The sequence below is a fragment of the Bufo gargarizans genome, chromosome 9, assembly GCF_014858855.1.
Source record: "Bufo gargarizans isolate SCDJY-AF-19 chromosome 9, ASM1485885v1, whole genome shotgun sequence".
Taxonomy (NCBI): domain Eukaryota; kingdom Metazoa; phylum Chordata; class Amphibia; order Anura; family Bufonidae; genus Bufo; species Bufo gargarizans.
This window is the reverse complement of record NC_058088.1, coordinates 102,845,036-102,870,311: the sequence shown is the minus strand read 5'-3', so window position 1 is coordinate 102,870,311 and position 25,276 is coordinate 102,845,036. Positions and strand designations below refer to the sequence as shown.

The following is a 25,276-nucleotide window of genomic DNA, read 5'->3' as shown; positions in this document are numbered from 1 at the left end:
CAAAAAATTAATTTATAGCGTGCAAAAGTTAATTTATTTCAGTAATGCAACTTAAAAGGAATTGCATTAATGAAACTTAAAGGGATTCTGTCATCAGAATTTAGGCCTATAAGCTAAACGTATGGCCAGGTCCCTACTAATACACAATCTTAACGTTACCTTATCAAATGCTCCTGTGCCTCTATAAACCTGTCTCTCATGTCAAAATGTGTCCAAGGGGACGTCTCACGATGCAGGGTGCCTGGTGTCCGCCCTCTAAATTGAAATTGCCGCCCTCCCTTTCATTAGAGCCGCCTCCTCAGCCAGATCGCACGGGCGCATCAGGTTATACCTAGTGCGCATGCGTGGGGACTCCTGGCTGCGGCCTCGTTATGCGAAGTGTGCATGCGCCGGCCGGCGCACTTCGCATAGCGAGGCCGCTGCCAGGAGTCCCTGCGCATGCGCACTAGGTATAACCTGATGCGCCCATGCGATCTGGCTGAGGAGGCGGCTCTAATGAAAGTGAGGGCGGCGCTGGGCACCGAAAGGAGATGGCTGCAGCCGGGCACCCTGCATCGTGAGACGTCCCCTTGGACACATTTTGACGTGAGTGACAGGTTATAAAAACCTGTTTTATATGATTATAGAGCCACAGGCCCATTTGATAAGGTCAATTTAGGATTCTGTGTATTAGTAGGGACCTGGCCATATGTTTAGCTTATAGGCCTAAATTCTGATGACAGAATCCCTTTAAAGCAGTGTTTACCAATCAGTGTGCCTCCAGCTGTTGAAAAAATACAACTCCCAGCATGCCTGCACAACCAAAGGCTGTCCGGGCATGCTGGGAGTTGTAGTTTTGCAACAGCTGGAAACACACAGTTTTAAAGGGTAACTTTTTTTTTTGAGTATTGGATTGTGGTGATTAATATCACCTTGGTGGCCCTATTTCAACTTTTCACTGTGTATTCAATTACCCCTTAATTCCACATTTTTGTTCCCTGTACTGCCTACTTACTTACCTGTGCTTAAAATAGGGTTGCTAGGCATGGTCCGATAGACTGATACGGTAAGGTCAGATTACTGACCGCCAGGGACTGTAAGTAAATGATTAAAGCCAGGTCCTCCCCAGCAGCTGATAACAGTGCCTGCGCTGTGTGCACTTCTCCCTGTCCCTGCTCTTGGCAGACGCTCCCTCACTCAGCAGAGCTGGACAATGCAGAGTTGGTGCAGTGCAGACCAGGGAAGGGAGATCTGCCGTCTGCTCAGTGTATAAATGAAAGCAACATGTGGTAAGAGGACCCCTTTGTGCTGCAGGAGATTAACCCTTTAGGGGGAAGGGCTCTGGTTACTGACACTTTTGGGGGGCTATTGTTACTGGCTAGTGAGGGCAGGCGGGATTAGCCTCAGGGTGAGGGCAGTGGCGGCCATCTTAACTGAATAGTGAAATTGCAGTTTTATGCAGACTGGTTGCTAAGGGCTGAATCTTATTAAATATGGACTAAGTCAGTCTAATAGTAACTGATTCTGGAATATCATGTTATTGGTAACTACATATATGAAAATTGAAATTGGGGTCTAAGTGTGACAGTTATCCTTTAAAATCAGAATATCGTGAAAAGGTTTAAATATTCTAAGCTTAAAGTGTCACACTCCAGTCAGCTAATTAGTCCATATTCCCTGAGCAAAGGGCACCGGAGATTGTGACTTTGGGGTTTCATAAGCGGTGAGCCATAATCGTCCAAATTATAACAAATAAAGGCTTGAAATATCTCGCTTTGCATGTAATGAGTCTATTGCATATATTAGTTTCACTTTTTAAGTTGCATTACTGAAATAAATGAAATTTGCACGATATTCAAATCTTCACCTGTAAATGAAAGAACTTAACTTTCCTGCTTTGGACAGCACCGCCACTCGGGAGACCAGCGCGCTCTTTCTGCAGTGCTGCACTGGTGAGTAAAGCCAGTACCAGGAGCGCTATAGTCACCACTCCTCAGTTATGTGTAGAAAAGAGCGCTTCCAAAATGGAAGCAGTCATTAGCATTCGCTTCATAAGACGCACTGCCATTTTCCCCCCACTTTTGGAGGAAAAAGTTTCTTATGGAGTGAAAAATACAGTATCTTGTCAAAGGCATGGGATCTCTACAGTCTGACACTCGGCAATGATTGGACAGGGTCGGTGTCTAGAGAAATGCACCATTGAAAAGAATGCCAACCCACTAGTTCCAGGAGAAAGCCCAGCACAGTGGTCTAAGAGAACATGCTCCAGAATTGTTGTATTATGGGGAATGCAAATATTTGCTAATACAGACTTATTGAGGACAGACATGATCTTTAAAGGGGTATTTCATTTTTAAACAAGTTATCCCCTAAGATTGGTGGACGTCTGACTGCTGGGCTGAATGCAAGCGACTGGCTCTTTCCGGCAGTCTGATGGACATAAATGGAGCAGTAAAAAGCATGTATGAGCTGCTGCTCCATTCATTTTGGGGGAGAAGAGGAGAAGAGGGGTCCATGTGGTCAGACCCCTACCGATTTAGTAGTTTTCCCCCATTCTGTGGATAGACGATAACTGAAATACCCATTTAACCTCTAGATGACAGTAGGCATATTTACGTTCCAGTTGCTATTGCCCTATCGAGCAGGAACGTGGCCATACTAAAGGATTACCAAATATTTGTGCGGTTGATCCATTTACAGATGGGTGGTACAGTATCTGGTATACAGTAAAGAGATCAAGTTTTTTATTTTTTTGCCATGATAGGTGAATTTTTCTTGGAATCTGAAGGCAAGCTGTCATTCTTTCTTTTAAACCCCTTATAAGTTGGACAAGCTTGCGTTCCTAGACAATTCATCCTACAGTTTCTTAATTTTCATATTTTTGCTAACCGATGACAGTTGGGAGATTTATCGGCATAAGGGCTAGAATCTGGTACAATTTGACATCCATGTTCTGGGAAAGACAACTGTAAGCAAAAACTTCATGATGACTGTAGTCCTAGAAGCAATATTCCTTACATACTAGTAAGTAGACGTGGCTGTTTATAGCACCCTACCAATCCGAGCCATCAGATCAAGCTTTCCTCTTGTCTGGCCCTGTCAAAAGGGGAGTGAAGGGCTGGCAGAGGATGGGGGAAGAACAAGGGTTAACTGCTCATTTGCATATGGCTAAAAAGTAATTTCGTTTTCTCTCCAGAATGAAGCAACTTATTTGTATCGCTAAGTGAAAGGTATCATTACATTAAGCTGAGCTAGCTCTACGAAGCACTCTGTCTGGTGTGACAGTGAATTTCCTGGTGACATTCCCTTAATGTCACTTTTAGATGACCTGGCCTTTACACGTGACCAGACTTGTTATGGAAGCTTCTTGACCATAGGTCTTCATACATTAGGGCTTCCTAACACTTGGAATACTAATTGTTATTATATAACTGATGGATGTAGGCCCATGGTAAAATAAAAGGGTTTTTCAGGCCCTGGAAAATTTCTCATTGTTCTTTAAAAGGGTTTTACTTTTTATTTTACTGATGATCTATCCTCTGGATAGGTCACCAGTATCTGATCGGTGGGGGGCTGACACCCGGGACCCCTGTTGATCAGCTGTTTTGAGAAGGCATCAGTGCTCCTGTGAATTACCAAGTAGAGCACCGTCCATTGTATTGTGGTTGTGCTTGGTGTCGAAATATGGTAAATAAGACCTGATGGGACAGAATCACAAATCTTAACCTCCAGCTGTTCTGAAACTACAATTCTCCTTTCACTTGGAGATGCTGGGAGTTGTAGTTTCACAGCAGCTGGAGTGCTGAAGATAATTGATCCCTAGCATACACTGACAAAGTACTGTGTAGCTCCACATTGTGTCCCAGGTTGCCATTCATAGTAGGAGACTATGCAACAGCTGAAGAGGCTCAGGTTAGAGACCGCACACGCAAACGCGCTACGCTATGCTGCTGCTATCCTGCATAGTAAACAGCGCAAATACTATACTACATACACAGCGTAGAAAAAGGCAATCATACCACAATGTCTGTTCTACAATAATTACGGTATATAGAGTCCCACAAAAGATGGGGCAAAGGGCTAATAACTACATGTATTACTATGCCACACATCTGCCATATAACGGTAAAATAGTTACATCTATTAACGTATAATGTACAACAATACATGACAGGGTGAGCTCACATCATGTTTCTGCCATCTGTTTGAGATATATGTTGGGGAAATAAAGGGATACAAAAGTGTAGCTTTTTTTAATCCTGCAAAGTCTGGTTAAAGTGTTTTTAATTTTATCATTTTTTTTTTACAATGGACTGCATGGCATCAGTCTGGGGCATCCCTTAACGTATACGTTAAACGGATGGCAAAAATGTGATGTGAACCCAGCCTTACTAACTCCTCGTTTACACGTCCATGTCAGTGATGACGTCCTCCGTGAAAAGACAGTGTTTAACGTGAAGATGTTTGTGAAGGGTCCATTGTTGGCCCTTGTGTCTGGTTTTTGCCCTCCTTGTGTCATCTGTACTCCACCTAGCTTGAAAGGGGGACTCCAGAACATCTACCAATGTTTAGTGAAAACCACTGACAGAATGCGGTTGCCATCTGTGTTCTGTCTGTGGTTGTTATAGAACCATAGACTTCAATGGGCATGTTTGGTCCTAATCTTTATTAGTTAGATTCTGCTTTTGACTTAAAAGGGTTCTCCTGAGATTATAGAAAATGTGAGGAAAGCGAAGAATTGTGATAAAATAACAAAAGAAGCTATAAGTCTTGCCTTGGGTGAAGTGATGACGTGCTGTATGCCAGCGTGACTGCTGCAGCCGGTCCCTGGCCTCAGTGGTTTTGTGCCTCTGAGGCCTTTGATTGACTGCAGTAGTGATGTGGTTATACAGGCAGGCTAATGGGCCAACCAAATAAACAAAGTCTGAATAAAAGGGTATCTATTTCATTTAATTACAATTCCTCACTTTGGGGACATTTCTAATTATCCCTTTTTGTAGATTTTTTTTCTGTAATTAGTGCAAAGCATGCAGAAAACACTGCAGAGGTCCCTCCACACAGTGTGCCTGCCACAGATCCCCTAAGATGCCTGTCTTTGTGGCTAACCTTTGCCTTGAATGTATCTTTTAATGCCCTCATGTGCCAACTCCAGGTCCATCTTCAAAGGGGTTCTGCACTTTGTTTTAACTGATCTATCCTCTGGATAGATCATCAGCTTCTGATCGGCGGGGGTCCAACCCCCGGGACCCCCGCCGATCAGCCGCGGCCTTCTCGCTGTTTACCGTCAGCCCACTGACGTCACGACTAGTATCAACTAGCGTGGCGGGGTTAAGCTCCATTCAAGTGAACAGAGCTTAGCCCCCCGCCAATGCTAGTTGATACTAGTCGTGACGTCAGTGGGCCAGCGGCGCTACTGGAGCGCCGCTGCCTTCTCAAACAGCTGATCGACGGGGGTCCCGGGTGTCGGACCCCTGCTGATCAGAAGCTGATGATCTATCCAGAGGATAGATAATCAGTTCAAACAAAGTGCAGAACCCCTTTAAGTTTAAACCTTGCGGGAAAGCTGCCCCAGCCAAATTGGGCGGTGTTACCTATGTGACCTAACATCATAATGTGCGAAAAGTCGATCAGGGTTTACCTCCTGAATTTATTATCTGACGGTGGCCCTCGAGTAAGCAGTAACCACACTGAAGGACAGTCTTCTAAAGTGACCTGTCATCACTAACTGCTGGTCTTTTGTCAACTATTTGGGCAGCCCTGCTTCTCAGTCTATCAGCAGCATTGTCCACGTCAATGTCTACTAAGTCACGAATTGTGCTCAGTCTAGCAGTTTTATATATAACGTGTGCTTCTGTCAACTCTGCGGATAAATGTTCCCCAATGTTTATTGGTAAGGTGTCGCATCCAAGTAATGTTCTCAATGAAATGTTAATGGTCAGTAGGTTGGGTGAGTTGCAAATATCCACTGGCTTTATAAATGATGCTTTAAGGGAGCCGACCACTATTAACTGCCAAGGAAATTGTCAAGATTCATTTTCGTATGCAAGGTGATGCTTTTACAGTTGATTGGTTGGATAATATAACATAATTCTAAGCATTTTACCTATTATCATAAAAATATTGGGGCACATTTATTAAGACCAGCATTTTAGATGCCGACCTTAATAAAGGCCCATAGCTGGCGGTGTAGCCACCGAAGTTATGAAGAGGTGGCGCATCCAGCACCACTTCTAAATGTAAGACAGCTTCCTTATCGTCTTACATTTCGATATTTTTCTGTGCATAAAAGAGGCATAGAAAATGGTGAATGAGACGGACGTGCCAGCTCATCCTCTTCCCTGTCACACCACGCTCACAACTTTAGACCTGGCGAGAGCGGGGAACAGTCTGAAATAAGCTTAATTTAGGCGTATTTAAGATTAGTAAATGACTGAGTTTATGGGGGAGAAGATCCAGAAATGATTACAGTTTAAATTTTTATCAGACCTTTTGTCAGGGCCAAAGGGGTTTTCTGAGATTTTTTTTATTTATTTTTTTAACTTTTGACCTATCCTCTGGATAGGTCATCAATATCTTATTGGTGGGGGTCCGACACCCGGGACCATCACTGATCAGCTGTTTGTGAAGGCGCTGGCACTCTCAGTAGCGCAGTGCCCTTCTCCCAGTTCACCAAGCACAGCGCCGTACATTGTATAGCGACTGTGCTTGGTATCACGCTCAGGCGTATTCACTTCAATGGGGCTGAGCTGCACCTAGGCCACCTGACTGATGAACGTGACGTCACATGGCATAGAGAAGGCTGCGGCGCTACAGCGATTCCTGATGCCTTTTCAACCAGCTGTTTGGCGGGTGTCTGACCCCCCAATGGTAAGATACTGATGACCAATCCAGAGGATAAAATTCTCGTAAAACCTCCTTAAAAAGGGTGGCCTGATGAATTTGCCCTTTAAAAAAAAGATTTTGCACCACATTTATTTATGGTATAACTGTATAATTCATTAATGTATCCTAATTGGATTTGGTAATTTATAGACTATGAGCCAAATTCGTTTCTGCAAAATAAAGCCAGGGGCAGTTGACGGGTAGGTACAAAATGCACCCCCTTCCCCCACAAATCTGGCAATTGGATCCCGATGCATTGTACAGATCTCCATCTTATACTAAAATGTAAATGTAGGAAAACCTTTCATAACTTTGTTTTCTCTGCCATTTTTGAGCTCAGTGTTCCCTTCTGTCATTTTTATTTTTGCTGAAAATGGTTCCCAGCAAGAACAAGAAAAAAAATTATTTCCTGCTTCTTTGCTATTTTTGGAGAGAAAAAAAATACAGATGGGAATGTGGACTTGAGACGTGTCCTTGCATTACACGGACAGACCTGTAAACTGCTTCTCATGTTCTCCTCTCTTTTCTTCCAACAGCTGAAGATTGCTTGGCTGACTCTGATCTGAGCTTTCTTATTCCGGTCGTGGTGGGGGCTGTGCTTGCGTTTCTCATAATTCTTGTCTTTATCTCCTACTTGATCGGACGACGAAAAAGTCGCACAGGCTATCAATCTGTATGATAACACAAAAACCCTTCCTTTCTTTACTTTTCAACTAAATAATTTATATTTGTACAATGCTAACCTCTCTATGCATAGGCGATAGTGTTTCAAACCCCTGCTGTAAAGGTTGTTAAAAAAAAAAAAAAAAGGAGGAAATATAAATATGGTCTTTGGAATCGGCTTGTGTATGATTTCAGCTCTTGGGTGAATCATTCAGAGAAAGGGATAAGATCCTAAACCACCATCTTTCGAGTATATGGCTTCATTCGTGTTGCTGTATGAGCGCTGAGAGCCATATGTTTTATGCAGGATCCCATCAGAGGGAAACGAGAAGCTTTCTTCTGACGGGACCCAGTTTTGGCACACTGGCTGTTTATACAGTCATATGATTGAAGCCTGATGCTATTAGGACGTGAATGCCAAAGCCTTCTTGGAATTAGCAGGGAAGTATGAATTTATACGGAAAATGCTGATTTATGTCACTTAAAGAAGAAGCAACAGATCATAGAGATGAAATTATATAATTAGCATGTCGATGTGAAAATCAGTGTGTTGTGTTTTATTAGTTTTTAAAGGGCACCTGTCAGCAGATCTGTACCTATGACACTGGCTGACCGGTTACATGTGCACTTGGCAGCCGCAGGTATCTGTGTTGGTCCCATTTTCATATGTGCCCGCATTGCTGAGAAAAGTGTGTTTTAGTATATGCAAATGAGCCTCTAGGAGCAACGGGGGCGTTGCCATTACACCTAAAGGCTCAGCTCTCTCTGCAACTGCTGTGCACTCTGACATTGATTGACAGGGCTAGGCATTGAAAACATCATTAAGCTTGGCCCCCGACTTCTCCTAAAGTCGAAGTCCAACGCCCCCGTTGCTCCTAGAGGCTCATTTGCATATATTAACCACCTCCGGACCGCCTAACGCGCCGATGCGTCCGGAAGGTGGTTGCTTTTCTCCTCCTGGACGCATATACGCGTCATCTCGCGAGACGCGAGATTTCCTGTGAACGCGCGCACACAGGCGCGCGCGCTCACAGGAACGGAAGGTAAGCGAGTGGATCTCCAGCATGCCAGCGGCGATCGTTCGCTGGCAGGCTGGAGATCCGAATTTTTTAACCCCTAACAGGTATATTAGACGCTGTTTTCATAACAGCGTCTAATATACCTCCTACCTGGTCCTCTGGTGGTCCCTTTTGTTAGGATCGACCACCAGAGGACTCAGGTAGGTCAGTACAGTCGCACCAAACACTACACTACACTACACCCCCCCCCCCGTCACTTATTAACCCCTTATAAACCCCTGATCACCCATGATCACCCCATATAAACTCCCTGATCACCCCCCTGTCATTGATCACCGCCCTGTCATTGATCACCCCCCTGTCAGGCTCCGTTCAGACGTCCGTATGATTTTTACGGATCCACGGATACATGGATCGGATCCGCAAAACGCATACGGACGTCTAAATGGAGCCTTACAGGGGGGTGATCAATGACAGGCGGGTGATCACCCATATACACTCCCTGATCACCCCCTGTCATTGATCACCCCCCTGTCATTGATCACCCCCCTGTAAGGCTCCATTCAGACGTCCGCATGATTTTTACGGATCCATGGATACATGGATCGGATCCGCAAAAACACATGCGGACGTCTGAATGGAGCCTTACAGGGGGGTGATCACCCATATACACTCCCTGATCACCCCCTGTCATTGATCACCCCCCTGTAAGGCTCCATTCAGACGTCCGCATGATTTTTACGGATCCATGGATACATGGATCGGATCCACAAAACACATGCGGACGTCTGAATGGAGCCTTACAGGGGGTGATCAATGACAGGCGGGTGATCACCCATATACACTCCCTGATCACCCCCCTGTCATTGATCACCCCCCTGTAAGGCTCCATTCAGACGTCCGCATGTTTTTTGTGGATCCGATCCATGTATCCATGGATCCGTAAAAAATCATGCGGATGTCTGAATGGAGCCTTACAGGGGGTGTGATCAGTGACAGGGGGGTGATCACCCTGATCACCCCCTGTCATTGATAACCCCCCTGTAAGGCTCCATTCAGACGTCCGCATGTTTTTTGTGGATCCGATCCATGTATCCATGGATCCGTAAAAAATCATGCGGATGTCTGAATGGAGCCTTACAGGGGGTGTGATCAGTGACAGGGGGGTGATCACCCTGATCACCCCCTGTCATTGATAACCCCCCTGTAAGGCTCCATTCAGACGTCCGCATGTTTTTTGTGGATCCGATCCATGTATCCATGGATCCGTAAAAAATCATGCGGATGTCTGAATGGAGCCTTACAGGGGGTGTGATCAGTGACAGGGGGGTGATCACCCTGATCACCCCCTGTCATTGATAACCCCCCTGTAAGGCTCCATTCAGACGTCCGCATGTTTTTTGTGGATCCGATCCATGTATCCATGGATCCGTAAAAAATCATGCGGATGTCTGAATGGAGCCTTACAGGGGGTGTGATCAGTGACAGGGGGGTGATCACCCTGATCACCCTGATCACCCCCTGTCATTGATAACCCCCCTGTAAGGCTCCATTCAGACGTCCGCATGTTTTTTGTGGATCCGATCCATGTATCCATGGATCCGTAAAAAATCATGCGGATGTCTGAATGGAGCCTTACAGGGGGTGTGATCAGTGACAGGGGGGTGATCACCCTGATCACCCCCTGTCATTGATAACCCCCCTGTAAGGCTCCATTCAGACGTCCGCATGTTTTTTGTGGATCCGATCCATGTATCCATGGATCCGTAAAAAATCATGCGGATGTCTGAATGGAGCCTTACAGGGGGTGTGATCAGTGACAGGGGGGTGATCACCCTGATCACCCCCTGTCATTGATAACCCCCCTGTAAGGCTCCATTCAGACGTCCGCATGTGTTTTGCGGATCCGATCCATGTATCCGTAAAAATTATACGGACGTCTGAATGGAGCCTTACCAGGGGGGTGATCAATGACAGGGGGGTGATCCGGGAGTCTATATGGGTGATCACCCCCCTGTCATTGATCACCCCCCCTGTCATTGATCACCCCCCTGTCATTGATCACCCCCCCTGTCATTGATCACCCCCCCCCCCCCCCTGTAAGGCTAAATTCAGACATTTTTTTTGGCACAAGTTAGCGGAAATTTTTTTTTTGTTTTTGTTTTTTCTTACTAAGTCTCATATTCCACTAACTTGTGTCAAAAAATAAAATCTCCCATGGACGCACCATACCCCTCACGGAATCCAAATGCGTAAACATTTTTAGACATTTATATTCCAGACTTCTTCTCACGCTTTAGGGCCCCTAAAAAGCCAGGGCAGTATAAATACCCCACATGTGACCCCATTTTGGAAAGAAGACACCCCAAGGTATTTGCTGAGGGGCATATTGAGTCCATGAAAGATTGAAATTTTTGTCCTAAGTTAGCGGAAAGTGAGACTTTGTGAGAAAAAAACAAAAAAAATCAATTTCCGCTAACTTATGCAAAAAATAAAAAATTTCTAGGAACTCGCCAGGCCCCTCATTGAATACCTTGGGGTGTCTTCTTTCCAAAGTGGGGTCACATGTGGGGTATTTATACTGCCCTGGCTTTTTAGGGGCCCGAAAGTGTGAGAAGAAGTCTGGGATCCAAATGTCTAAAAATGCCCTCCTAAAAGGAATTTGGGCCCCTTTGCGCATCTAGGCTGCAAAAAAGTGTGACACATCTGGTATCGCCGTACTCAGGAGAAGTTGGGGAATGTGTTTTGGGGTGTCATTTTACATATACCCATGCTGGGTGAGAGAAATATCTTGGTCAAATGCCAACTTTGTATAAAAAAATAGGAAAAGTTGTCTTTTGCCAAGATATTTCTCTCACCCAGCATGGGTATATGTAAAATGACATCCCAAAACACATTCCCCAACTTCTCCTGAGTACGGCGATACCAGATGTGTGACACTTTTTTGCAGCCAAGGTGGGCAAAGGGGCACACATTCCAAAGTGCACCTTTCGGATTTCACAGGCCATTTTTTACAGATTTTGATTGCAAGGTACTTCTTACACATTTGGGCCCCTAAATTGCCAGGGCAGTATAACTACGCCACAAGTGACCCCATTTTGGAAAGAAGACACCCCAAGGTATTCCGTGAGGGGCACGGCGAGTTCCTCGAATTTTTTATTTTTTGTCACAAGTTAGCGGAAAATGATGATTTTTCTTTTTTTTTCTTTTTTCCTTACAAAGTCTCATATTCCACTAACTTGCGACAAAAAAAAAAAAATTCTAGGAACTCGCCATGCCCCTCACAGAATACCTTGGGGTGTCTTCTTTCCAAAATGGGGTCACTTGTGGCGTAGTTATACTGCCCTGGCAATTTAGGGGCCCAAATGTGTGCGAAGAACTTTGCAATCAAAATGTGTAAAAAATGACCGGTGAAATCCGAAAGGTGCACTTTGGAATATGTGCCCCTTTGCCCACCTTGGCAGCAAAAAAGTGTGACACATCTGGTATCGCCGTACTCAGGAGAAGTTGGGGAATGTGTTTTGGGGTGTCATTTTACATATACCCATGCTGGGTGAGAAAAATATCTTGGTCAAATGCCAACTTTGTATAAAAAAATGGGAAAAGTTGTCTTTTGCCAAGATATTTCTCTCATCCAGCATGGGTATATGTAAAATGACACCCCAAAACACATTGCCCAACTTCTCCTGAGTACGGCGATACCAGATGTGTGACACTTTTTTGCTGCCAAGGTGGGCAAAGGGGCACATATTCCAAAGTGCACCTTTCAGATTTTGCAGGCCATTTTACACAGATTTTGATTGCAAAGTTCTTCTCACACATTTGGGCCCCTAAATTGCCAGGGCAGTATAACTACGCCACAAGTGACCCCATTTTGGAAAGAAGACACCCCAAGGTATTCCGTGAGGGGCATGGCGAGTTCCTAGAATTTTTTATTTTTTGTCGCAAGTTAGTGGAATATGAGACTTTGTAAGGAAAAAAGAGAAAAAAAAAAAAATCATCATTTTCCGCTAACTTGTGACAAAAAATAAAAAATTCTAGGAACTCGCCATGCCCCTCACGGAATACCTTGGGGTGTCTTCTTTCCAAAATGGGGTCACTTGTGGCGTAGTTATACTGCCCTGGCAATTTAGGGGCCCAAATGTGTAAGAAGTACCTTGCAATCAAAATGTGTAAAAAATGGCCTGCAAAATCTGAAAGGTGCACTTTGGAATATGTGCCCCTTTGCCCACCTTGGCAGCAAAAAAGTGTGACACATCTGGTATCGCCGTACTCAGGAGAAGTTGGGGAATGTGTTTTGGGGTGTCATTTTACATATACCCATGCTGGATGAGAGAAATATCTTGGCAAAAGACAACTTTTCCCATTTTTTTATACAAAGTTGGCATTTGACCAAGATATTTTTCTCACCCAGCATGGGTATATGTAAAATGACACCCCAAAACACATTCCCCAACTTCTCCTGAGTACGGCGATACCAGATGTGTCACACTTTTTTGCTGCCAAGGTGGGCAAAGGGGCACATATTCCAAAGTGCACCTTTTGGATTTCACCGGTCATTTTTTACACATTTTGATTGCAAAGTTCTTCTCACACATTTGGGCCCCTAAATTGCCAGGGCAGTATAACTACGCCACAAGTGACCCCATTTTGGAAAGAAGACACCCCAAGGTATTCCGTGAGGGGCATGGCGAGTTCCTAGAATTTTTTATTTTTTGTCGCAAGTTAGTGGAATATGAGACTTTGTAAGAAAAATAAAAAAAATAAAAATCATCATCATTTTCTGCTAACTTGTGACAAAAAATAAAAAGTTCTATGAACTCACTATGCCCATCAGCGAATACCTTAGGGTGTCTACTTTCCGAAATGGGGTCATTTGTGGGGGTTTTCTACTGTCTGGGCATTGTAGAACCTCAGGAATCATGACAGGTGCTCAGAAAGTCAGAGCTGTTTCAAAAAGCGGAAATTCACATTTTTGTACCATAGTTTGTAAATGCTATAACTTTTACCCAAACCATTTTTTTTTTGCCCAAACATTTTTTTTTTATCAAAGACATGTAGAACAATAAATTTGGCGAAAAATTTATATATGGATGTCGTTTTTTTTGCAAAATTTTACAGCTGAAAGTGAAAAATGTCATTTTTTTGCAAAAAAATCGTTACATTTTGATTAATAACAAAAAAAGTAAAAATGTCAGCAGCAATAAAATACCACCAAATGAAAGCTCCATTAGTGAGAAGAAAAGGAGGTAAAATTCATTTGGGTGGTAAGTTGCATGACCGAGCGATAAACGGTGAAAGGAGTGTAGTGCAGAAGTGTAAAAAGTGCTCTGGTCATGAAGGGGGTTTCACCTAGCGGGGCTGAAGTGGTTAAAACATAATTTTTCTCAGCAATGCGGGCACATATGAACATGGGACCAACACAGATGTCTTCAGCTGCCAAGTGCCCACGCAACAGGTCAGCCAGTGCCACAGGTACAGATCTGCTGACAGGTGACCTTTAATTATAATGATTTATGTTTCCGTGCTTACAGTTGTTTTTCAATGAAGACTCAGATGAGATGCCCTAGAGAAGAGCTTCACAATTCCAGTCCTCATAATCCTCAAACAGGTCATAATTTAGGGATATGCCTTAAAGAAAATACATGTGGCAAATCCCGATGCACTGGTTATAATGAGATGACCTGTTGCCAAGGACTTCCGGAAAAATGACCTCTAGGTGGGTCCTTGAGGACTGGTGTGGAGAAACGCTGTGCTAGAGCAAGATTTCCTGACCACAGCATGCCATTTTAATATTGGTTATAAATATAGGCTTTGCTTCTACAGCAGACCATAGACTTGACATTTTACCCAGTGATGAAGTCGAGAACCACAGGCCAGTAACGTCCAAAAAAATTAAATGTCCTATGCACAAAGGAATAGATCAATGGTCTATAATAGTAAAAACAGAAAGAAAAAACACCTGGCATTGTCTGTTTCTAATATTTGATATTTGTACCTCTGTATGTCTGTGCATCACTTAGTGGTGATCCTCTTCATACTAGAACATATATTAGCTGCAAGAACCAACGGCAGGTAAAGGTTTGCGCATTCTCTGCCGTACCATAGTACGTGACCTGGCTGTCGAGCTTCCTCCTATTGATTCTACTGTATGATTGTTGTAGTGAAATCACAACCTAATTGGCTGTGTCGCTTGGCTCAGACACTCAGACTCATAAATAAAGTTGGTGACTTTCCATGAACAATCCAATCCAAGAGCGTACTGATCCTGTATCAAACAGAAGTTAACGTCTGCGGTATAAATCTGGTCTAAACCAGTGCTTCTGAAACTGGTGAGATGCCCTCTAGTTGTTGGTGATGTGCAGCTGACAAGCGACTATATGCTTCAAAGGTTGCAGCAATCTCTGGTTTGATAGCCTTGTCCTCAGGATAGGCCATCACTAGCTGATCGGCAGGGGGTCTGACCCATCAATCAGCTGTTCGGGTGTAGCCCCGTCACTGGAAGCCGGCACCAGAACTATACACGGCACCGTCAGCCTTGTAGTGGGAGCAGTGACCATCTCTGTCCACTACACCAGAACAGCTGATAGGTGGGGGTGTCAGACCTCTGCCGATCAGCTATTAATGGCTTATCCTGAGGATAGACCATCACTTAGTAGAAGGCCTAAGCAGTTGATCTTGAAGCAAATTTCTGTTCAAACTGTATTTGCATAAAAATGCTAAATATTGGGCATACACAATTCATATTCATTATTCTGCCCAAAACCTTTAAGGTATAGGTTATCTTGCTTTTCAGATTTTCTATTTTTCTTACAAAGATGAGTGATCATAACCGGGGCAGTGGCACACACCATTATGCTATTCCCTACAGCACAATTTTATAAGCCTTTGGTTACTGGGATGAAGTGGCAGAAGCAGCTTCTTCCATCACTGGAGAATTTTTTCATGCCACAGACTTGTTCTCAAGCAAGACACCAGTTATTTATCACTAGGAGGCCTCTTGGCCGTAGTGCTCCCGATTCTGCAATACACGGGGCACCGGCCGTGTGCATTTCACTTGAATGGGTCCACAAATCCAGCGATGCGGTGTGGAAAGGAAGCATGAAACGGAAGCACTACGGAGTGGGGTTTTGTGCTTCCGTTCTGCAGAAAAATAGAACTTAATCTATCTTTTTGTGGAACAAAAGGATCGCGGACCCCATTCAAGTAAGGCAAAACGCAGATACTGGCACGTTGGCGTTCCGCAGTTTGCAGACCACACATGGCTGCCACTATCATAGAAAATGACTAGGACATGCTTTGTATTTTTTGTGGGGGCCACAGAATGAAACTACGGATGGGAACAGCACACGATGTGCTGTCTGTATCTTTTGCGGCCCCATTTAAGTGAATCGGTCCACACCTGTTCCGCAAAATTCATACAATTGTGTGAATGAGCCCCAAGGGTCCATTTACACTACTGTATTTCTGGGTCCGCAAAAGATGCAGACAGCACACTGTGTGCTGTCCCCATCTGTAGTTCCGTTCTGCTGCCCTGCAAAAAAGATAGAGCAATTACGGACAAGAATAGGCATTTCTGTCATAGGGCATTTTTACGGAACACCTGCGGAGCACACAGCCGGTACCCATGTTTTGCAGATCTGCAATTTGCATACCACAAAACACTTATGGTAATGTGAATGGACCCTACTGTAGATATCCTGACTATTGTACCCAATAACTGCCTTTCGGATGTCCAGGAATGGGGAGATTTATCAAAACTGGCGTAGAGGAAAACTGGCTTAGTTGCCCATAACAACCAATCAGATTTAATCTTTCAGTTTCCGAAGGAGCTCTGAAAAATGAAAGGTGGAATGTGATTGGTTGTTATGGGCAGTTTTCCTCTACGCCAGATTTGATGAGAGAGAGAGGCACAACCTGTTTCATTCAGAGTGGTTTCATACATGGCGTGTTTTTTTTTGTTTTAAACTGCAGTTTCATGACAGTTTTTCATTACTTCTTTTGAACCAATACCAGAAGTGGGTTCAAAAGGAACTAAAAAGGAAAGGACTTCTATTTCTCCTTCCTGCTGGCGTTGGGCAGTTGTTTGTTTTTTGTTTGTTTTTTTTATAAAAAAAACTGTGTGTGAAAGAACAAATATGGAGATTTTTGGTAAACTTTGTGTAAGAATATAGTGGGATGTGAGATTGTTTCATAGGTCCTGTTCACATCTGCCCTGTGGTGGTTTGCATTTAGAATGGCCAGCTCAGTGCAGTGCTATACATTACTGTAAATGATGGTGGCGCCTCCAAACCCAGATGTGAACATATCTTTTATGAGGACACAAGATCAAATTCCATACTATATTGGTCTAGAAGAGGGCAGAAGGTAAAACCATGTGAAGTTAGGTGCCAATTCATTCTCATGGAAAGGTGGCCATGCACATGTTCAACTGGATCTTCTAACTATTAATGTCTATGGGGTTTCCCAACTTTGTCCACTGGCAGATGTTAGGGAATTTTACATGCCTAATCCTTTGTTCCATGGAAGATAGGTTTCTACCAGACCGTTTGCGCTGCATCTTATTCTTCTCTTCCCGTTGTAGTAAAATGCTCAGTCGTAAGTAAAAACTGTCACCGAATGCTACCGAAGGCTCTGTTCACATTTTATCTGAGCCTTCCATTGTAGGTATTCATCAGGAGCATGGTATGGCTCATTGTGTCCCAAGAATTGTAGTTCAGGATGAACAGTGGGCTACTGCAATCCTTTAGGATGGGTTTAGTTACTGATAAGTGTGTTTATATCAGTATACTGAGGCTTTTACATATGTAAAGGTAGCTGGAACTGTAATACTGGTGACCTATCCTTAGAATAGGTCATCAATATCAGATTGGTGAAGGTCCGACTCCTGTCACCCTCCGCCAATCAGTTGTTTAAACGGGCTGCTACATTATGGAGCAGCACAGCTGTATACACCGACTGGTGGTTGTGCAGGCTGCTCCCATTCACATCCACTACACATTGTGCGGAGCTATTCTATTGTGGTGCATGTTCCAGATTTATAATTGCATTTTACTAATTTTGGGCAAAAAAATATATTTTTTCCATTGGTCTTTATTCATAATATTCAGCCGTTTTTACATAGTAGGGCTAAAGTATTACTTCTCAGTCCTGTCAGCTGTTGGCTCATGTGACGCCTTATCGCTGACCTCATAAACACTCATTATAGCTAAACTCTTATCAAACTAATAAGAATAGGCTTAAATGAGTGTTTGAGGTTAGGAAATAAGATAAGGCTTCACATGAGCAATCAGCTGACGGGACTGAGAAGTGAGACTGTCAGATTATTTTTTTTAACTCTTGTATCTCAAAAACAGCTTATCCCAAAGTGAGTAATCTGCAATTGTTTATACAGTTATACATAGCCTTTACACTGACCTGAACTCTAAGTATCATATGAGTCTACTTTATGATTCGGTCAGTTTGGGTCAGTAAAACCCTGTGGTCAGGCTATGCTACATCTGAGGAATACAGATATATAACAGAAATCATGTAGGTTCCATGCTGATGAGAGTTCGGGTCAGAGCCATAGTTTGGACATGACACATCTGAGCAATACAGATGTATAACACAGCCGGAACAGGGATGTCATGTGAATCTGGCCTAACACTAAGCCCAGCGCAGAACGAGAGCAGTCGCGCACCATGTGAGAATATTCGAATTTTTCTCTTTGACCCACTGAACCTGATGTGCCTCTCCTTGGTGTTTTACAAAACATTGTGGGTAAATGTTAAAATCTTGTACTCTGCTACTTCTACTTTTAACATACTAACTACTGAAAACTACAGTTGCAAGAAAAAGTATGCAAACCCTTTGGAATGATATGGATTTCTGCACAAATTGGTCATAAAATGTGATCTGCTCTTCATCTAAGTCACAACAATAGACAATCACAGTCTGCTTAAACTAATAACACACAAAGAATTAAATGTTACCATGTTTTTATTGAACACACCATGTAAACATTCACAGTGTAGGTGGAAAAGGTATGTGACCCCTTGGATTTAATAACTGGTTGAACCTCCTTTGGCAGCAAAAACTTCAACCAAATGTTTCCTGTAGTTGCAGATCAGATATGCACAACGGTCAGGAGTAATACTTGTCCATTCCTCTTTACAGAACAGTTTCAGTTCAGCAATATTCTTGGGATGTCTGGTGTGAATCACTTTCTTGAGGTCATGCCACAGCATCTCAATCGGGTTGACTGGGCCACTCCAGAAGGCGTATTTTCTTCTGTTTAAGCCATTCTGTTGTTGATTTACTTCTATGCTTTGGGTCGTTGTCCTGTTGCAAAATCCATCTTCTGTTGAGCTTCAGCTGGTGGACAGATGGCCTTAAGTTCTGCTGCAAAATGTCTTGATAAACTTGGAAATTAATTTTTCCTTCGATAATAGCAATCCGTCCAGGCCCTGACGCAAGCAAAGCAGCCCCAAACCATGATGCCCCCACCACCATACTTCACAGTTGGGATGAGGTTTTGATGTTGGTGTGCTGTGCCTCTTTTTCTCCACACATAATATTGTGTGTTTCTTCCAAACAAATCAACTTTGGTTTCATCTGTCCACAGAATATTTTGCCAGTACTGCTGTGCAACATCCAGGTGCTCTTGTGCAAACTGTAAACGTGCAGAAAATTTTTTTTTTTTTATTTTTATTTTTTTTCGGGACAGCAGTGGCTTCCTCCGTGGTAGCCTCCCATGAAATCCATTCTTGTTTAGTATTTTATGTATAGTAGATTCGCTAACAGGGATGTTAGCATATGCCAGAGACTTTTGTAAGTCTTTAGCTGACACTCTAGGATTCTTCTTCACCTCATTGAGCAGTCTGAGCTGTGCTCTTGCAGTCATCTTTACAGGACGGCCACTCCTAGGGAGAGTAGCAGCAGTGCTGAACTTTCTACATTTATAGACAATTTGTCTTACCGTGGACTGATGAACAGCAAGGATTTTGGAGATACTTTTATAACCCTTTCCAGCTTTATGCAAGTCAACAATTCTTAATCGTAGGTCTTCTGAGAGCTCTTTTGTGCGAGGCATCATTCACATCAGGCAATGCTTCTTGTGAAAAGCAAACCCAGAACTGGTGTGTTTTTATAGGGCAGGGCAGCTGTAACCAACACCTCCAATCTCATCTCATTGATTGGACTGAGTTGACACCTCACTCCAATTAGCTCTTGGAGATGTCATTAGTCTAGGGGTTCACATACTTTTTCCATCTGCACTGTGAATGTTTACATGGTGTGTTCAATAAAAACATGGTACCATTTAATTATTTGTGTGTTATTAGTTTAAGCAGACTCCGATTGTCTATTGTTGTGACTTAGATGAAGATCAGATCACATTTTATGACTAATTTGTGCAGAAATCCATATCATTCCAAAGGGTTAACATACTTTTTCTTGCAACTGTATGTGACGCACCATTCAGCTGCAGGGATGTGGACCCTTTACCCACAAATACCCACAAAGCATTTAACCAGTTCATGACCTTTGCTTTGTACCTGTAGATATGTTCATCAGAGATCTGTCATTCACTCCAATAGCTTGAAAAAGCTAAATATTTGTACTTCATGATGTAATGTTTATCACGGTCATGTGCCAGTATGAGCGGTTTGGAGCTTTGTGAATCCTTGAGTGCCTTTTATATTGATGATGTTTTATGTCGGTTCCATAAAGATCGCCGGAAGGAAGCATTAATCATTATCTGAACTGTATGTGCAACAATAATAAAAAAAAACTTTTGGAAACTAATTTGTTGTTTGTTGTGGTTTCTTGCGTTTTATTATTTTTCACCTTTCTCCATGTTCAGAGCTTCACCTGGTCATAAGAAGTTCTGTCTCTGACCCCACGATGCAGCTGAAATACTTTGGTGGACAGCTAGAGGTACAGGCATGAGATCAAGATTGTACAGGGGAGTGGGTGGAAAAGTAAAGTCACACATGCCCTTTTACAGACAATGTGCTGCTTTGCGTTGCCATGTGTGTCCACAGAGAGATCTGCCAGCTGTTTTTCAGTTGTTACTTTCAGAGGACAGTCTAGCTTCAGATCTAATATATCTACATGTGAATTATTGGACATCTCACCGTGGACCACACTAACAAATCTGGGAGCCTTGGGTATACTAGTCACTATTCCCAAGTCCTCTGTCAAATACCTTGAGATATACAAGAATAAATTAGCCCCCTTCAGTACAAAAAATCACTGCTGAACCCAGGACATGGAGCCAACTCCCTTTTGTGTTTTTGGAGATGTTGAGATTATTCTAAGCTCCTCTATTCTTTACTATCCCACTGCTATTGAAGCATAATGACCTGACAGGTCTATGTCAAATTGTTCTGCCAACTACAATTTGGAATCTAACAGACCACCCTTGGCATTTCTGTATTACTGTAACGCAGCAGGTGTGGCACCACTGTGCTACTGAACGGATTTGGCTTGGGGTTGAGGGTGTTATTTAATTTGTCTTCTTGGTCTTCACCCCTTTACCCCTATACAGGAAAATGGTTTCTGTTGCACGGGAACCACCAGGCCAAGACTTCTAGAGTCGTCTACATTCCAACACCAAACTCCATTGCAGGGACTAGCAAACTAGGAACCTTGTTTTCTCAGGGAGGAAGGTTCCTTCCCAGGTTAAGGCCATAGGCTGGGGACAGATAAGAAAGTGCATGCACACCCTACAGGCAGAGGCAGGATGTGAGAGGCTGCAGCCCCCCGAGTACAGGCCCAATACTACTCCTGTGGCTGTGCCCGCTGTGAAGCAGCAGGGAGTATGAACCACCAGTTTCATAATTACACACCAATTTTTCTTTATTATCACAAACGATTAAACACGGTTTAAAGACACAATAGCCACATGGAAGGCGATTAGAGAAGGTGTTGGCTTCTCTCACCTCTTTTCTACTGTTCAATAATTTTTTATTAGCTATTTGCTCTTCCACAAAAAAATAAGCAAATACCTCTGAACAATCACAATCCGACATGAGGATGTTATGTGTGAGCATTATTATCAATTGTTCAGATTAATAAACAAGAACATAGAGAAAAATAAAAGAAGAGAACACATAGAGAATTGCCATAAGCATTTCCAAAACCTTTTATATCATGTTTCATCTTAAGCTAACAAAATAGAATCAAATAGTATCCCTTCCTACTTCTCGAAACCTTCCGCCACCAAAGTCCTATGCAATGGTTGCCGCTGGATATAGACAGCCCCAGTTTGTCCAATATTTTTAATATTTTTTGAGTGTGAAGTTTTTGTGAGCAGTCATTATTTTCAATTTTACCGCCACAGCTCTCGCAATTTCCTGATGGGCAGGAATAGCAGTGCTTTTCCACTTTGTTGTTATTGCAAGCTTGGTGGCCAGGAACAAGTGCATCGCAATTGTCTGGAAACCATGCAGTATCTTATGAAGATAAATCAACAATAGGTCTAGGGCTGGCTCTGGGGCCATCCGACATCCAGCCCCACCAGATATAGCACCAAATACCTGGGACCACTAGTCAGATATCTTAGGGCATTCCCACAGCATATGGAGAAGCGTCCCTCTCCCTCCACAGCCTCTCCAACAGACATGAGATGAACCTGGAAAGATTTGACTAAGTCTAATTGGGGTGTACTACCACCTAAGCACTGTTTTCATCTAAGATTTGAAGTGTAATGTACATTTCAGGTTGGATACCGCAGATCTCATGGCTGTGGACCATTGAGCTGGGGAGAAGGTCTTTTTTCAAATCCACTTCCCACGATAAGAAGGGAGCCAACTTGACAAAGGACTCTTTGTTGCCCAAATATGAGTATATCGGTTTAATCCCCGTCCGTATAGCATTTGCTAAGGACCATTGTTTTAAAAGCTGTAGAGTCCCCCTATTTTTTAACTAAGGGTTCCTGTTCAAAAAATGCCTGATTCTTAGGTATTTATAAAAATTTTGATGTGGGATGTTGTATATCTTTTGTAGTTCTTCGAAGGACTTTAAGGAAGATTAAATCAGTAGGTCTCCCACTTTATCAATGCCCCTCTCTTTCCAGGACTTTTAAGACAAGTCTGGAATAAGGCTTTGTAGGGAATCGACCGGCGTAAGATGGGCCATAGGAATCTGTATACCTTTCCCTTTTTCATAGTAAGTTTTCCAAAGGGCTACAGAGGTGGGATATGAAATAAGGGGATATAGAGCTGGAAAAACCTTCATGCAGAGATGCCATAAGTAGTGCCTGCAGGTTCTGCGCTGGAGCTTGTGTTTGCTCAATATGTACCCAATATTTAGCTGTATCCCCCACCCACCAGTCCCTCAGTTAATTCTCAAGGCTAGATAGTAATCAAGAATGTTAAGTAGACTCAAACCACCACATTGTCTATACTCATAATGCTTTTAGCTATACGTGGCCTTCCTTTTTTCAGATGAATTTGTTTAACATTCTGTTGGTGGAATTGAAGAAGGAAGTAGGGAGTGGTATAGGTATGGTCCTAAACAAATACAACCGCTTAGGGAGGGTATGTTGTTGAAAAGCAGCAATGCGACCCAGCCATGATAATTCTGTCTTAGCCATATTATCTAGATCTGTCTGTAATGACGAAAGGAGAGGAGGGAAATTAGCTCTATATAGACTCTGGGGTAGAGGTGACCCGGAAACCCAAGTACTGTACTTCAGATTCCTGCCAATCTAATGGGAATTGCAACTTTAGATGCTCCAATGAATTATGCGATAACCCAAAGGGAAGAGCCTGAGATTTACCTTCATTTACTTTACAATATGAGAGGGCTCCATATGAGCGGATGATTCTCATTACTGAGTTTAAGGATAATGCAGGGTTTGTTAGGATTATATTGTCCGCATAAAGTGACAGACTGTGTTTCTGTCCCGATCTGCACCCCCTTTATGTCAGTCGCCTGGCGGATTGCTTAAGCTAAAGGCTTCAGTGATAGTATAAATATGAGGGGCGACAGGGCATCCTTGTCTTGTGCCGTTTGATAAAGTGAATGGATCAGATAATACTCCATTGGTCAGTACTCGGGCAGATGGCTTAGTATATAGAGCTTTAATTGCTGTTACCATTTGCCCCAGGAAGCCCATAGAGCAGAGCACCGAGAAGACAAATGACCAATTCACCCGGTTAAATGCCTTCTCAGCGTCCAGGGTGACAAACACCGCAGGCACTGAAGATCGGTTGATGAAATCAATTAGGTTTAGCACTCTTCTAGAGTTATCTGTAATCTTGTCTTCCCTGCACAAATCCTACCTGGTCTGGGGCCACTAATGATGGTATGATTTTTGGCCAGTCTGTTCGCAAGTAGATCTTGAGGTCAGTATTCAACAAGTAAATTGGTGGGAAGTTTTGTGGGACTGATGGTTCTTTTCCTGGTTTTGGCAGGGTTACAATAACCGCCTCCAACATTTCGTTGGGCATCTTTCCCTCCATCACAACACGAGACAGGGATGCATGAAGGTGGGGGTGAGAATCTTGGAATATACCTTGTAATAGGAGTTGGAGAGGCCATCTGGGCCAGGGCTTTTATGGTGAGGTAGTTGTCCTATTATACAAGAGATCTCCTGTGGGGTTATAGGATTACATAAGGAGTCTTGTTGCTGTTTATTGAGGGATGGCAATGCTAGGGATGTGAGAAAATACTCAATCTCCTAGGGTGATGCCAGATTAAAGCCCGGTTCCTCCGCTAGGTTGTAAAGTTGGGAATAATATGACATAAATCTTTTCGCAATAGACTTCGGGTCATAAATCTTTTGGGATTTTGAGGGATCCCATAGATAAGCAATGCGTGATCTCAGGGCTTTGGATTTAATTATTTTTGCTAGTAGGCTACTGGCCTTGTTTGCTTGGGAGTAGTTCATAGCTTTCACTTTCTTCAGTGAAAGTTCGTATTCATGTAGAAAACTTTCTCTGAATGTCATTCTGAGGGCTCTCAGTTTTTCTGAAAGCTCAATTGATGGGGAGGATTTGTTTAGGGATTTGGTTGTATGAATTTGTAAGATCTGTTTCTCCCTTAGTTTTTTTTATCTCTGTGCCCTATTTTAATGAGAATGCCTAGGATGAAGGCCTTATGTGCCGCCCACACTACTGAGGGATCTGACACTGACGCGGCATTAAACTGGGAGTATTCTTCTAGTGCTTGGGACACCTCAGCCTGATAGTGGGTATTTGCCAGCACATACTCATTTGCTCTCCAGTTCAGGTTTGGTGGAGTTAGAAATTGTTCAGTAATGTCTAGTGATACCGGCACGTGATCAGACCTATACTGGAGCGTGCCGCAACCGATAGGGTTCCTCTATCCACCAGGATTAGGTCAATGCATGAATAGGAATGATGGGAAGGTGAAAAATAAGAATAATCTCTTTCAGAGGCGTGGTATAGACACCAAACATCGTAAAAGGAGTATTTTAGTAGAGTGGGGGTTATTTTTAGATGAGGTGGAGAAATCCTAAGAGGGGTCAGGGACCATGTTGAAGTCACCGCATATGATAACCCTACCTTTTTGCATAGACTGCACTTTTTTGAATAGTCTATTCAAAAAGTGTTGTAGTCTTACATTGGGGGCATAAATCCCTATTAACTTATATAACACATTATTTAGATAGCATACATGGATGATATACCACCCTCCCGGGTCGATGGTAGAAGAAACAGTCTTGCAAGCTACGGAATTCTTGATTGCCAATAGAACTCCCCGCTTTTTCCCCACACCAT

At 43.2% G+C, this 25,276-nt stretch overlaps 1 protein-coding gene across 1 annotated transcript in view; it reads left to right on the top strand.

Moving 5' to 3' along the window:
• Positions 1-7,694, top strand: part of LAMP2 (lysosomal associated membrane protein 2) — a 65,566-nt gene extending 57,872 nt beyond the window's left edge. The window contains exon 9 of the mRNA XM_044305383.1: positions 7,398-7,694. Coding sequence (XP_044161318.1) covers positions 7,398-7,540 — 143 coding nt within the window. The 3' untranslated portion in view covers positions 7,541-7,694. The remainder of the gene's footprint in view (positions 1-7,397) is intronic.
• The last annotated feature ends 17,582 nt before the right edge of the window (positions 7,695-25,276 follow it).